Source organism: Anguilla rostrata, chromosome 17, assembly GCF_018555375.3.
Source record: "Anguilla rostrata isolate EN2019 chromosome 17, ASM1855537v3, whole genome shotgun sequence".
Classification (NCBI taxonomy): domain Eukaryota; kingdom Metazoa; phylum Chordata; class Actinopteri; order Anguilliformes; family Anguillidae; genus Anguilla; species Anguilla rostrata.
The window spans coordinates 229756-245222 of NC_057949.1; the positions used below are offsets into that span (position 1 = coordinate 229756).

The 15467-nt window shown below is 41.0% G+C and overlaps 1 protein-coding gene across 4 annotated transcripts in view; it reads right to left on the minus strand.

Moving 5' to 3' along the window:
• Positions 1–15467, minus strand: part of LOC135243910 (cytokine-like nuclear factor N-PAC) — a 31397-nt gene that overhangs the window by 5504 nt on the left and 10426 nt on the right. For all 4 annotated transcript variants that reach the window (XR_010326837.1, XM_064316047.1, XM_064316049.1 and 1 more), the window contains 6 exons: positions 9341–9391; positions 8056–8129; positions 7695–7794; positions 4742–4852; positions 4434–4535; positions 597–759 (listed from right to left, as the gene is read on the minus strand). Coding sequence is in view for 3 of the 4 variants with exons in the window: in XM_064316047.1 (XP_064172117.1) it covers positions 597–759; positions 4434–4535; positions 4742–4852; positions 7695–7794; positions 8056–8129; positions 9341–9391 (601 nt within the window). In the remaining variant the exon portion in view is untranslated. The remainder of the gene's footprint in view (positions 1–596; positions 760–4433; positions 4536–4741; positions 4853–7694; positions 7795–8055; positions 8130–9340; positions 9392–15467) is intronic.

Sequence of the window (15467 nt, forward strand, 5' to 3'; positions counted from 1 at the left end):
TATGCCCTACTCTCGTCTCCTCTGCACAGACACCATCTCTTATACCCTACTCTCGTCTCCTCTGGCCCCCAACCTTCAACGTTTTGAATATTTGACGAGGGCTGTCCTGCTGAGTAGTGTCCCGCTCTGGCTCGAACTGAAAAGGCTGAACAGAAGGCATTCTCAATTGGTTCCCAACTATGTTAATGATTTGAAAAAAAGGAGATGAAAACTTTTGTGTGTTCAAAGAAGGAACAGAAGCCCAGACCTATGATTTCAGTCCAAAAATCCGGCACCGATGTACATACACTATTTTATAATATTTATATTCCATTTTAAGGTGCTTTCCCCTTGCAGGTTACCTGCTGCAAAGTGTATTTTTACAAATGTATACTAACAGTTCATTTACAATTTATTTGCTATATGCTCTATATGTTTAAATGTCAACACAAGGAACTGAAGCATGTACACTGTGTTTGTATGCTAACACCAGGAACTGAAGCGTGTACAGTGTTTGTATGCCAACACCAGGAACTGAAGCGTGTACAGTGTTTGTATGCTAACACCAGGAACTGAAGCGTGTACACTGTGTTTGATGCGCTGCTCATTCTACTGACCGAGGAAGAAAGAGGTCTTTCCCATTGCTTGGAAGCAGCTGCTGCAGTCTTCATATACGCTCCGGTCTCCAGCGGCTAAAATAACCAGCATCCCGTCGTTAGAGAGCTGTTGGCTGCCGGACACTGGGGCCTCCAGGAAGCGCCCTCCTCGGGATGTGATGACCTGACCACAAACGTCACATTCATAAAGACCACAAACGTCACATTCATAAAGACCACAAACGTCACACTCATAAAGACCACAAACGTCACACTCATAAAGACAAGGAAACCAGCTCGGCGAGTGCCTAACCACAAACACAAACCTCTTCCATACAGTCCAGGAGTGCATGGGGTACTTTGCATATTTATTCATTTAATTAGGGGTCCAAGCAGCGAAGCTGGTGGAACCCTATTGTATCTGTTAGGATTATTATTATTATTATTAGGGGTCCAAGCAGCGAAGCTGGTGGAACCCTATTGTTTTTGTTAGGATTATTATTATTCTTATTATTATTTTTCTCCGGTAAAAGTGTCTGAGGGTCAGCAACCATAAGTCTTGGAGCAACCAAATTTGGCAGGTGGGTTCCTATGGCCCCCCACTACTCAGGCACTAAAAATCACGTATGTCGGCCAGATGGTGGCACTATAACAAAGGGTAATGCGTAAAAGGCCATAACTCCCACACCATAAGTTAGATCAACACAAAACTTCATCGACCTATGCATCTGAACGTGCTCTACAACTTTGCCATTGGCTCCACCTATGTCCGCCATATTGTTTGCCTGCCATTTACACTTTTTAGTTGGGGCGTGGAAGTTTTCTCCGCTAAAATGTCTGAGGCTCAGCAACCATAAGTTGTAGACCAACCACATTTGGTAGGTGGGTTCCTATGGCCCCCCACTACTCAGGCACGAAAAATCACCTATGTCGACCAGATGGTGGCGCTATAACAAAGGGTCATGTTTAAAAGGTCATAACTCCCACACCGTAAGTCAGATCAACACAAAACTTCATCGGCCGATGCATCTGAATGTGCTCTACAACTTTGCTTTTGGGAGCACCTATGTCCGCCATATTGTTTGCCCGCCATTTACACTAAACAAACACTAAATAAACAAAAGACGCAATTTATGCTGTACTCTGCCAATGTCTAAATAAATAATACGGTACTCTGAGCGTAGGAAGCAGGTAGCATGGTTGGCGAGTTGATATCTTTTGCTACTAAAAGTTTGTTAGTAAAAGCTTTGAGAGGATGAATCACTTTTCTTTGGCATGGATCCATTTGAAGACAATATCGAGTGAGTTCGTTTAGTCTTTAAGTCCGTCATTATGCTGAGATAAATCGTATTCTCTATTTAATCTCTAAATTGTTTGTAAGCTTAGGGTTGTAACTAGTTAGCTGTTTCATAGGTGACTTAGTTAATGCACTCGTCTTAACTATTGCTTGTATTTTTGCATAGACTGCATTGTTGTTGTTGTTCTTGTTTGTGTTAGTGTTAATCAGTTTAACCTACAGGGTCCAAGTTGAACTATGCGGTTGTTCCCTGCACTTAGAACGGTACTTCTCTCTAGGGTTTTCGACACATTTGTTCTTGATTATGTTTATACACTTTGGTGCACATCGCTCTGGATAAGAGTGTCTGCCAAATGCCTGTAATGTAATGTAATATTCCGTAGCAACAAGATAAACCCGACATTAGCCCTAAAATATGCCAATACAGCAGTGAAAACGCTGCTCACTGAATAACAAAATAAACGAGACAAATATTTTTTTAAATTATACCATGTCATTCTACAATCAATATATGGGACTAAACATTGAATAAATATACAATCTTACAATTGGTTTTACGCGTAAAGATGTCCCTTTTGTGAATGAGTGGTCATATATTGTCTTGGACAATTCGTTTGTGAAATATACGCGCATTTGTGATGCTTGGGTCAGCTCTCTTCAAAAATAGCTGTGCGTAATACCACACCTGTTGCTTACGGTGTTATCGCCCTTTTTAGTGCAATTTGGCTTGATTGACAATTCATTTATTCAGTAGGTGAGAGTATAAGCTTTCTAACGATGTATAACATGTCTGATTTTGCTTTTGGAATCGCGTTTTATAGGTCAGCGTAACCGAAAATGTTCTCATCTGCCAATGTCTAAATAAATAAAATGGTAGGCTGCTCTGCGCGCAGCATGCAGGTCGCGAGTTGATATTTCGCCTTTTGTTTCGTTTTTTCTCAATGTCGTACTTAATATTTGAAATGTGTATTTATGTGTTATTATTCTATCTGTCTCTGAGGCGCTCTGAAATGTGCATTCTCTGCTAAGCTGAGCAATGGATTGGAATATGTGTCTGACGTACTGTTGCACGTTATACCGAAACTTCACCACTTTTTCGGTACTAAAAAAAAGAAAGAAAAAAGAAACGGTTCGCTATTAGAATTTTCCGACGTTCGGTAGTTTTGCGTCAAATGTCAAAGCCAGGGAAATGTGTCTCCCGCATTACCGATTGAGTGGATGAAAAGTATAATTTGTCAGAATCTTCGCTAGATGGCAGTAGCAACTAAGGTTGGCAACTGAGGTGACGTGCGCTTGTACATTCTCCGTCACTGATACAGCGCAAGCTTAGACTCAGTTGACTTCAGTAGCAATAGGTGTTCTAATTTGTAAATATTTTATTATAGGAAGATGCTGTATTGTTATTGAAATATGCTGTTTTTAGATCTATTTTAAAGTGAAAGACCTGTTTAAAGATAATTTACTTTACAATTGTTTAATTTTTGAAATATATTTAATATAGTTTTCTATAGTTTTCTACACTATTGGCCTATGCTTATTGATATGCTGAACAGGCTTCAACTTAAAGGTTGTTAATAAACCAGGTTTTTAATAAACCGTGAATTCGAAAATGAGGTCAACCCTTGTGGTCATTATGTTTCTGATCTATTAAGGTAATTTCTGTATCGTTAGGTACCGAGTATTGAATCAGAATCGTTTCAGTATCAATTATCGTGATACTAAACCTGATATCGGTATCAAAGTCAAAATTTTGGTATCAAGACAACGCTAGTGTGACACCTTTTTTAGTTGCGGCATGGAAGCGCTGCAGCTGTACATACACACCGGGCCATCTAAGTGTTACGACATGCCATCTAAATGTTACAACATAGTAAAGACCTTTACGGGACGCGGCCAGGACACATCCATGGCGACGCAACTCAGTCATCCGCCAGCGTTTCTTAGCACAAAATTGGCCATAAGTCATCAATATTTTATACAATCACCATGATATTCAGTAGATATGTTGGGTGAAGGCATATGATGATGAGGAAAAAGCCATTTTAACATCGCTCCATAGGGGGTGCGATGGTGCCAAAACTTGGACCCCTCCCAACGCCGCTTGCGGCTTTAATATGTATTTATTTTTGTTTACCGTTATTCAAGCCTGGTCTGAAAAAGAGGAGTAAAGGACCTTTGGACACTGCATGTGCCTGTGACAGCTCAGAGAAAGACTGCAAAGAGTGGGTACCTGTGATAGCTCTGTGAAAACCTGACTGCGCACCGCATGTACCTGTGACAGCTCTGAGACTGCGTACAGCATGTACCTGTGTGAGACTGCGCACAGTATGCACCTGTGTGAGACTGCGCACAGCATGTACCTGTGTGAAGCTGTGCACAGCATGTACCTGTGACAGCTGAGACTGCACACAGTATGCATCTGTGTGAGACTGCGCACAGCATGTACCTGTGTGAGACTGCACACAGCATGTACCTGTGACAGCTCAGAGACTGCGCACAGCATGTACCTGTGTGAGAATGCACACAGCATGTACCTGTGTGAGACTGCGCACAGCATGTACCTGCGACAGCTCTGTGATGGTCTCTGGGTCCACGGTGGACATTTCCACGTAGCATTTCCCTGGCCTGATTCCCTGCAGGACGCCGCTGGGCCCGAGGACCAACTGGAGGAGACAGGAGCAGGGCGTGTCCACATGTTGCATGCATACTGGGCTCTAAGGCTCTAATTTCTTTCAGGACTGTCCTTTCCAGGGGCCATTTCACAAATCATTTCATTCACATTTTAAAAACTTACATAAATAGAATAACAAAATTCCCTAAATGCTATTTAAAAACATAGAAATAGGTCAAAATACGATTCTGCACTTACATCCCGAGCTGCCTTTGGATCTGAAACGCAGGAAAAGGTGATGTCACACATGGACACCACTTCTGCTGGGGTTCGGCCCAGCCTGGCCCCCTCCTGGATGAACAGGTCACACTGAAACAAAGGCAAGTCTAGTGAGCTCAGCACTCTGGATGTGCCTCATCATGGTCAACATTATACAGCTTCACAACACTTCAGGTCACTCTCAAAACCAAAACCTTACATGCAACAAGAACAATTACACACTCCAGAGAAAGAGACCAAAACAGTTGTCCACAATCTGTGTGGCTCAATTAGCAAACAAAGCAGAGCTATTTGCAATGTCAGTGCAAACATGATAAAAAGACCATGACAGCATATGGGCCAACATTATCCTGGTATTTTTCCACTCACTGACAGGTCAATAAAGTGGCTTTGTTCTAAAGCCAGGCAGAGTGCTGGGGAACAGGCAAGCGTACAGCCCGTGGGTCACAGGTGCACGACCACCTAATTTATGCTTCTTATCTTGCATCAGCATAGCTATTCAGAGGACCTGAACCTACTGAACATGTCCCAATGTGGAGCAGGTGAGTCCCATCTGAAGTGATTAAACATGTCCCAATGTGGAGCAGGTGAGCCCCATCTGAAATGATTAAACATGTCCCAATGTGGAGCAGGTGAGCCCCATCTGAAATGATTAAACATGTCCCAATGTGGAGCACGTTAACTCTTTCTGAAACTATTAAACATGTCCCAATGTGGAGTAGGTGAGCCCCATCTGAGACTATTAAACATGTCCCAATGTGGAGCAGGTGAACTCTTTCTGAGACTATTAAACATGTCCCAATGTGGAGCAGGTGAGCCCCATCTGAGACTATTAAACATGTCCCAATGTGGAGCAGGTGAGCCCCATCTGAGACGATTAAACATGTCCCAATGTGGAACACGTTAACTCTTTCTGAGACTATTAAACATATCCCAATGTGGAGCAGGTGAGCCCCATCTGAGACTATTAAACATATCCCAATGTGGAGCAGGTGAGCCCCATCTGAAATGATTAAACATGTCCCAATGTGGAGCACGTTAACTCTTTCTGAAACTATTAAACATGTCCCAATGTGGAACAGGTGAGCCCCATCTGAGACTATTAAACATGTCCCAATGTGGAGCACATTAACTCTTTCTGAGACTATTAAACATATCCCAATGTGGAGCAGGTGAGCCCCATCTGAAATGATTAAACATGTCCCAATGTGGAGCACGTTAACTCTTTCTGAAACTATTAATCATGTCTCAATGTGGAGCAGATGAGCCCCATCTGAAATGATTAAACATGTCCCAATGTGGAGCACGTTAACTCTTTCTGAAACTATTAATCATGTCTCAATGTGGAGCAGATGAGCCCCATCTGAAATTATTAAACATGTCCCAATGTGAAGCAGGTGAGTCCCATCTCAAATGAATTAATTGATTGCTTTCATCTGTCACTGATCCACTGCTGTAACACCTACACCATTGTAAATCTCTTTGCACTTCGATGCAAAAAGCCCTGTCGCAATCAGTAAAAGCACTAGAGATAACAGAAGAAACAGTCCCCTTCCCCAAAAGAGGGCTGAAACCAGGTTGATGATTATGGCATTTTATAACCTAATAACTGTCCACAAGTCAAACAACTGCCAATACTACAGTGGTGTTGATATTGCTAAAATCCCCCGCTGAGCCCAAAGCAATCAATTTGCTCTTTGTATAGCAAAAGTCACTATTCATTTTGCGTTATTTCCATTGAACTGAAAGCGTGAGCATGAGCATTTGAAAACAAGCATTTCTATGTATGTAACTAAAATGACAAAGTGTGGTTTTTCTAGAAAAGAAACCTCTTGTCTGTCTTACAAACAGTAAGAAAAACTATCAGACTTAGAAATTGAGATCATACCAGTGCTCAGTAAATGACCTAAAAGCAAGCGACTACTACCCTCCCGAAGATCTACACATCCTGACTCTTCCCCCGCTTGGAAACCCTATATAGATTAGAATAATGATAGTGTCGTGTTCTTCAAGCTCATTTACATAGCTTTCAAATGAAGCTTACAGCTTCCTTCTAGCTGAAACTATGGCTTAGCTATTCTACCCTGTAGCAGCTTGCCTTCATTTTGCGTTTTTGCACGGGGCACGAGTGAAAGCTTAGCGCACACTTTATTTGCATATATATGCGCACCAAACGGACAGCATCTGACTGAAATACACGGCTTAGTCAAAAACAGAGAATGGGTAAATAAAGAATATATGTTTTGTGGGGTTTGTGACGACTCTGGTGTTCACTGGTTGGTAGGCGGAGCTAGTCATCATTCTTGATGGTGTGCATCTGGCCTGGTGCATCCCAGGTAATAAAAACCCCACATTGCCCTTTGCAAGTGCTCTGCCCTTCCTTTGTTTTGTGCCTGTGTTGGAGCCATGGGCAATTTTTCGCTGCTTGGTTTGTGTTCTTTGTCTTGCACCTACAACACCTCACATGTGTACGCTTATTTACATCCAAGCATCCGCATGTACTGCTGACAATACTGACTGCCCCACTCCACTCTGTCTAACTTGCATTAATAAATTCATCTGTTATTATTATTTGGGAAACAACGGTCTCCCTTCTTTGCCATGGCTTACCCAGAGGGTACCACCCTCAATGAAATTAGCAACTGGAAGTGTAATATGGCAATATCACAACAGAATAAATAAAATAGAAAATGATTTTTGGATTTCTGTGTTGTTTTTCATAATAAACATGTCCTGTACATTTGCTGAGTGAGACTCCATATTTTGGTCAATGTGCTCTTTATTTCAAGCTTGGAACTATGTCTATACTTTATATAATTTTGGAGATAATGGGGTTTAGTTAAGACGGGTGGATTTTTACAAAAAAACCTGGATTTGAAGTGGGGTTTAAGGGGTTAATCAAACAGGTCTCAACTGGAGCAGGTGAACCAACCTTTTCGGCAGTGCGGTTCCATACAGTCACAATGTGGCCCATCTTTAGCAGATTTGACACTATTCCGCTTCCCATGAGTCCCAGTCCAAGGAATCCTATCCTGGAATGAACAGACTTTCAGCAGGCCCTCTCAGCACATGCATACTATGCTACAGATGCATCAAAACCGCATACAAAATGGTTTACAGTCAGTAACACTAACACAAACTGGCAAGTAGTGCAAGGACATTATGGGATGTTTCCACCTCAACTTATGACTACCTTCTCTGTTGGAAAACAGCAGAGTGGGAGTAGAATAAAGAGAGACACGTGCGCTGCGTGCTAGTGTAACTAACAGCGTGAATAACGTGCATTTTATTACCGTTTATCTGTGGGGGTAATACTGCCGTTGATAGCTGTGCTGTCTGCTGCTTGGATAGAAGTTGATCCCGTGTCCTGTGTAAAGTCATCATTGGGTTTAATATAGATTAAGCCATACTTTAAAGGGAACTTTAACCGGAGGAGTACATATAAATCATAATATAATAATTATAAGGACATGTTGGCATGTCTATTTTTGACAACTTTTAGAGATGGGTTTACAATAACAGGATTGTAAAGTAGATATATACTGGTGTAATTACTTAACACTGTACTCATCAAACCCACTCACTCAAGGGCCAACATGAGTGCAGTCAGCAATGAAAAACAGTATAAGTCTGATGTGAAATAATTGACAGGAATGCAGTACTGACATGCGCTAAGACAGCTAGGTCCTAGCGCGTGTCACTGTCCAGTGGCAGATCTGGTAGAAATAAGAGCCAGCCCGGTTAGGGTTAGGGTTAGGGCTGGTGTAGTTTTAGCTGGGCTACCAGTCCTTGGTGAATCTGAGGCCCAGGTTTCGACCTAAAGGCTAACAGGCCAGCACCTCACAGATACAATGGAAAAATGATGTGTGGTGATCTACAGTCACAGTAAATTTATGGACTGAAGCTGACCAGGTCTATTTACTGCTGAAAGCAACCAGGTCCAAAACCAGTTTCACGCACAACTAGATGAAATGTGATCTGATAGTTTTGAGACATCTCTGCCTTAATGTAATCACATTTTGTATAAGGCATTCAAAAACTGGTTACTTCTGAATAAGGTAGGCTGATCTCTTTCAACAGAAAACAAACAAGGAAAGACACTAACCACGTTTACATGCAACCGTATTCCAAGTAACAATCCTTATTTTGGTTAGGATCATATTTTTACTAAGCTTGAAGAGATTAAGAGATCTTAAGTCATTCCTCATAGCTTTTATCTTCCATACCAGAACTCAATTTAGTTGCCCTTCTTTGAACCTTTTCCAGAGCCTTTCTTGTAGCACGGTCCACAGAACTGCACACAATACTAAAGTGTGGTCTAACAAATGTATTGCATAAGATAAGTATAACTGTATAACAGAATGGCTGAATTGATAGCATAATTGAAGTTTCCAAAAAAGAGCAGAATAATGATGTGTATGTAAACACCGTCATTCGCAAGCTTGACAGGCAAATTACTCGACCAAGTAATCAATCAAACATTCATAAATAAAATGTGAATTATGATCAATTCTACATGGCAAGCCTAGTTACAAAAATAAAAATATAATCTCAAACATCTTCAGGCTGATAACTAACCTCCTCAATAATCTTCAGTCTTTTGCTAATGGGCTCCATCGACGAACCAGGCTGTGAAGAAAATAAATGAAGTTCAGGGAGATGTTTCCTTATGAAAAGCAGACATGTCTTTCACAGACTAAAACATACACACCAGAGAACAGGTGGATCCCAATCAGAATTTGAAAAAGTTCCACCCAAAACAGAAGCAATTCTGCAGACGTCTGCAATGCTGCATTCAAAAGCACTTTCAAAGTGAGCAAAAGACCTCTTTGCAAACATATTGTACCAATTACACGTGGAGCACAGTATTCCCAAACATGAAACAATATAAACAAAAAACAGGGGGAGAAAAGAATTTCATAAAATGAAATGAATAAAAAAATGAATGAACCACTGTCATTTGTTCATTATTAATGCAAGGCTCTGCAACCCTGGCCTTGGAGAGCAACAGGGTCTGATGTGGTTTTTGTTTTCACCTCAAAATCAACAGGTAGTCCCTCCAGGATTTCGTTTTTTTTGTGATTGTTGCGATCAAAAATGCTTGATTTTGCAGCGGCTTTTCTCAAAAATTGCAATGCAATTTGCGAGGTTATGTGATTTTTTTGTGGTAAAATTGTGGGAAATGGCAAAAATTTTAAGTCGAGGAAATAAATTGTGATCTATTTTTAACTACTACCTAATGAACAAAGAGTCATATGTAATCACTTCCTACGATAATAATAATTTTAGTTCTCATCTCATACTGTCTTTTTTTATTTTCAGAACATAAAGAACCATGGGCTCAAAGTAACAAAAAAATTCCAAAGTGACATAGCTTTACAAAACACAGTCTGGACTGCAATATAGAATACATAGGCTACATCTTCTGTAAAAATAAGTGCTTTAAATGCTTTTTAAATAATATGAATTCAACTGTAAGGGTGTATAAACTCATGTATGAAACTACAACTCAACTATATCTGTAAATGAGAAGTTATTTTAATACAAAGTTTGTATTAAAATACGGATTTCTGGAGTAAACCAGTATGCAGTGATGAACGGTCTTTCCCAGGGGAGCAACAAGTAACATTACACAGGTCGAGCTACGCTATGCTTGCTAATTATGCTAGATAGCAGTGTTGATAACAGAAATTGTCCAAAGGAGCCATCTGCCAACAAAGATATTTATCAGAGAACAAATTTATTCACAAAATGGATCAAAGACTCCTGTGACAGATAAGTACTTATGATTACTTTCCCTAACCATTTTGTCATGCATTTCTTTATGACTGCAGCCCTTGCAGATGCATTTTGCTACATATTTTTTAAAATATGCTTTAATGCATATATACGGCACTGGATTTGGACAATTAATGCAGAGAAATCGCGGGAATTTTGCTAAATTGCAAGCCTCTGCAAATATTGCGGAATTTGGTTGAATTTGCATTAATTATTTCCTGGAGGGACTAAACAGGTGATTCTGACTCCAGGAACCAGGCGAAGAGAGTTACAGAAATGTATTTGTTTAGAGACTTTCATAAAAGTTTAGCATGTTTAAAGTTTATAATGATTACAGTGCCTTGTGAAAGTATTCACTCCCTTGGCATTTTTCCTATTTTGTTGCCTTACACCCTGGAATTAAAAACACCCTGGGTTTGTATCTCTTGATTTACACAACATGCCTACCACTTTGAAGATGCAAAATATTTTTTTATTGTGAAACAAACAAGAAATAAGGCCAAAAAAAAGAAAACTTGAGCATGCATAACTATTCACACCCACCCCCCTCCAAAGTGAATACTTTGTAGAGCCACCTTTTGCAGCAATCACAGCTGCAAGTCTATTGGGGCATGTCTCTATAAGCTTGGCACATCTAGCCACTGGGATTCTTGCCCATTCTTCAAGGCAAAACTGCTGCAGCTCCTTGAAGTTGGATGGGTTCTGCTGGTGTACAGCAATCTTTAAGTCATACCACAGATTCTCAATTGGATTGAGGTCTGGGCTTCGACTAGGCCATTCCAAGACATTTAAATGTCACCCCTTAAACCACTCGAGTGTTGCTTTAGCAGTATGCTTAGGATCATTGCCCTGCTGGAAGATGAACCTCCATCCCAGTCTCAAATCTCTGGAAGACTAGAACAGGTTTTCCTCAAGAATTTCCCTGTATTTAGCGCCATCCATCATTCCTTCAATTCTCACCAGTTTCCCAGTCCCTGCCGATGAAAAACATCCCTGCAGCATGATGGTGCCACCACCATGCTTCACTGTGGGGATGGTGTTCTCGGGGTGATGAGAGGTGTTGGGTTTGCGCCAGACACAGTGGCCAAAAAGTGATGGCCTTGATGGCCAAAAAGTTCAATTTTACTCTCATCTGACCAGAGTACCTTCTTCCATATGTTTGGGGAGTCTCCCACATGCTTTTTGGCAAACCCCACATGTTTTCTTATTTTGTTCTTTAAACAATGGCCACTCTTCCATAAAGCCCAGCTCTGTGGAGTGTACGGCTTAAAGTGGTCCTATGGACAGATACTCCACTGTGGAGCTTTCCAGCTCCTTCAGGGTTATCTTTGGTCTCTTTGTTGCCTCTCTGATTAATGCCCTCCTTGCCTGGGCTGTAAGTTTTGGTGGGCGGCCCTCTCTTGGCAGGTTTGTTGTGGTGCCATATTCTTTCCATTTTGTAATAATGGATTTAATGGTGATCTGTGGGATGTTCAAAGTTTTGGATATCTTTTTTATAACCAAACCCTGATCTGTACTTCTCCACAACTTTGTCCCTGACCTGACACTGTTTGACATTGGCAGGGAAATTTGCCACATTTCACTTGGGACCCCACCCACATAATCAGCTGTGCTGCTCATCCCACAAATGCATGATCCTTACAAATGGGACATCATTGTAAAGGGAAATGAACAGGCTTTCCAATGATATAACATACAATGCTAATAATACAGTGACAACAGAGACATGATCGAACACAAACACAAATTTCCAGACATCCTTATGGACAGGGAAGCCTCACGTTTCATCCAGTCAATTTAATTTCATCTAACGTTACACTTGATTCACTCATTAGCTCCGCCAGATAAAGTCTTACTCTTTGAGATCATGTAATAGGAATAAAATAAGAAAATATAATTCATTTAACTTACTGAGAACAGATAAGAAATAATGAGGCTGTGTCAATAGCTAATGCGTTATTGCAAGTGAGTGTGTGTCATCTAGTCACGCGTCAGAGCGCATTGTAGTTTTTTTCACCACTGAATTCTTATGGACAGGGAAGCTTGCTAGATAAAGTCTTTGAGATCATGTAGTAGGAATAAAATAAGAAAACAAAATTAATTTACTGAGAATAGATAATAAGAAACAATAACAACAAATTAATAACAACAATAATAATATTCATAAAATTACATGTGTTTATTTTTATTTATTTGTTTGCTTAACAAATAGTTAAATGTTCTCAAATATAGAAACTTTAATAAAATACAAGTTGTTCAAATTGATTTGAAAAATTTGCACTTTTTGACAAAATATCGGTCGAAACATTGGTAATTGGTGGGCTAGGACTCTTCAAAATCAGGATCAGCATCGGACCCAAAAATCTGGCAGCGGTCAGGCTCTAGCCAAGATCAAAGAAAGTTCCGGAAGCGACGAGGGAAAAAAATATCTGGAAAGGGGTTACAAAGCCTAAGGCTCTGGGACTCCACCGAACTACAGTGAGAGCCAAATGGAGAACACTTGGACCAGTGGTGAATCTTCCCAGGAAAAGCAGATCTGCCAAAATTTATCCAAGGGCACAACTCATCTAGGAAGGCATGAAAGATCCCAGAACATCATCCAAAGAGCTGCAGACCTCTCTAGTCTCATTTAAGGTCAGTGTTCATGACTCCGAAATAAGAAAGAGACTAGGCAAAAATTGGATTCAAGGGAGAGTAGCAAGGTGGAAACTACTGCTAACTAAGAGAAACATCAGTGTTTGACTCACATTTTCAAAAAAGCACCTGGATGATCCCCAAGCTTTTTAGGATAATGTTCTTTGGACAGATGAGTTAAAAGTGGACATTTTTGGACAACGAGCATCCAAATTATGCCTGGCATGAAGCAAATAAAGCATTTCACTGTAAGAAAATCATACCAACAGTCAAACATGATGGTGGCAGTGTGGTAATGTGCGGACGCTTTGCTGCCTCGGAACCTGGAGGACTAGCCATTATTGAAGGAACCATGACCATGAATTCTGCTCTGTACCAGAATATTCTTAAGTAGAAAGTCCTGTCAACTGTCAGTTAGCTGAAGCTAAACTGTAATCGGGTTATGAGGCAAGACAATGAACCAAAACACAAAAGCAAATCCACATCTGAATGGCTGAAAATAATCAAAATGAAAGTTCTGGAGTGACCTAAGCCGCGTTTCCACCGCAGGAACTTTACCCCGGAACTAGGAACCTTTTGAGGAACTCAGTGCGTTTCCACCGCAGGAACTAGGGTCTAAATTTAGTTCCTGGGGCATTATTTTACCCCCCAAAAAGTTCCTGCTCAGGGGGTAGTACTTTCCGAAAGTACAGGAACCTTTTGGGTGGAGCTTGCAGCGCTGAACATTTCTGATTGGTCGAGTACTCGCAGCATTTTTTTGTATTTATTTTCAACCGCCATGTTTGAAAATATGCAGCCGCAAACCAATTTGTTTTCATAATAACTTCAAATCAAACTTGTATGTTATGCGGCGCAGTAGCCTAGTTTTGGTTATAGCCTGCCAACGTCTTGGAATTATAACGTGTGCTCTTCTGTTCTTTTCTTGCTTTAGTATTCGTTTTATAAAATGCTAAGCATTCGTGCTGGGACAGCATATTACGTAGGCTACCAAAACATTCAAACGGATTAATTCGGTTGCTGAATATTTTCTTCCGGATTTTCTTTGTTAGCCCGTTGTAATTGACTCAAAACGTTTGATACAGTTATGTGAGGTATGCGGTAGTTCTGCGTAATTAACATTGGTGATACAGTAAAAGCAAACTGGAAATCACCTTCCGCACTTTTTGTCAGGGTAAAATAACAGGTTAATTCTAGTAAACGTCCCTTTAGCTTTTTCAGACGTAATTTTACTCCATTTTACTGCCATTCTTCAATTCCACGAAAAGACCAGGAAGACTATGGACAAATTTATGGTTCATGGTTCGCATTTGGAGGGCACACTTCGCTGCTCGGCTAGCAGTAACTTCGAAGGAAAGCTGTGCCACTACTAATTTAAATTTTCACGCAAGTCCGAGTTTTCGTTCTATTCTTGTCATTTTGCGATTAGCCTATATGGAATTGACGATGAGAAAGTAATCAAACAGCAAATTGTTTACAACGTGTGCATGTTTTCATACGTCAGTGGGCTAATTTGCCTAATCTTCGTGGGACTTTAGACCGCGGTGGAAACGCAGACAGCCATGGGTTGAAGGAACCTTTTAGTACCGAGAAAAGTAGTTCCTGGGACTAAAAGTTCCGGGTAATTTTGGTGGAAACGCGGCTCTAGTCATCACTTGAACCCAATAGACCTGCTGTAGCAGGACCTGAAAAATTGAGAAAATCAGGAAAGGGGCAAATACTTTTTCACGAAGCTGCAAATGCGTAACTAACTCAAAACTTTAACCAGCAGAGTGACTTCTAAATATTGAATCGTTAAACATTAGAAAACATGCTAAATGGGTAGTGCTGGGTAGTACGCCACTCTGTACTACCCATCATACGTCACTCTGTACTACCCATCATATGCAACTCTGTACTACCCATCATACGCCGCTCTGTACTACCGTCATACGGCGCTCTGTACTACCATCATACGGCGCTCTGTACTACCCATCTTACGACGCTCTGCACTTCCATCTTACGCCACTCTGTACTACCCATCATACGCCACTCTGTACTACCATCATACGGCGCTCTGTACTACCATCGTACGGCGCTCTGTACTACCATCATACGGCGCTCTGTACTACCATCATACGGCACTCTGTACTACCATCATACGCCACTCTGTACTACCATCATACGCCGCTCTGTACTACCATCATACGCCGCTCTGTACTACCATCATACGCCGCTCTGTACTACCATCATACGCCGCTCTGTACTACCATCATACGCCGCTCTGTACTACCATCATACGCCACTCTGTACTACC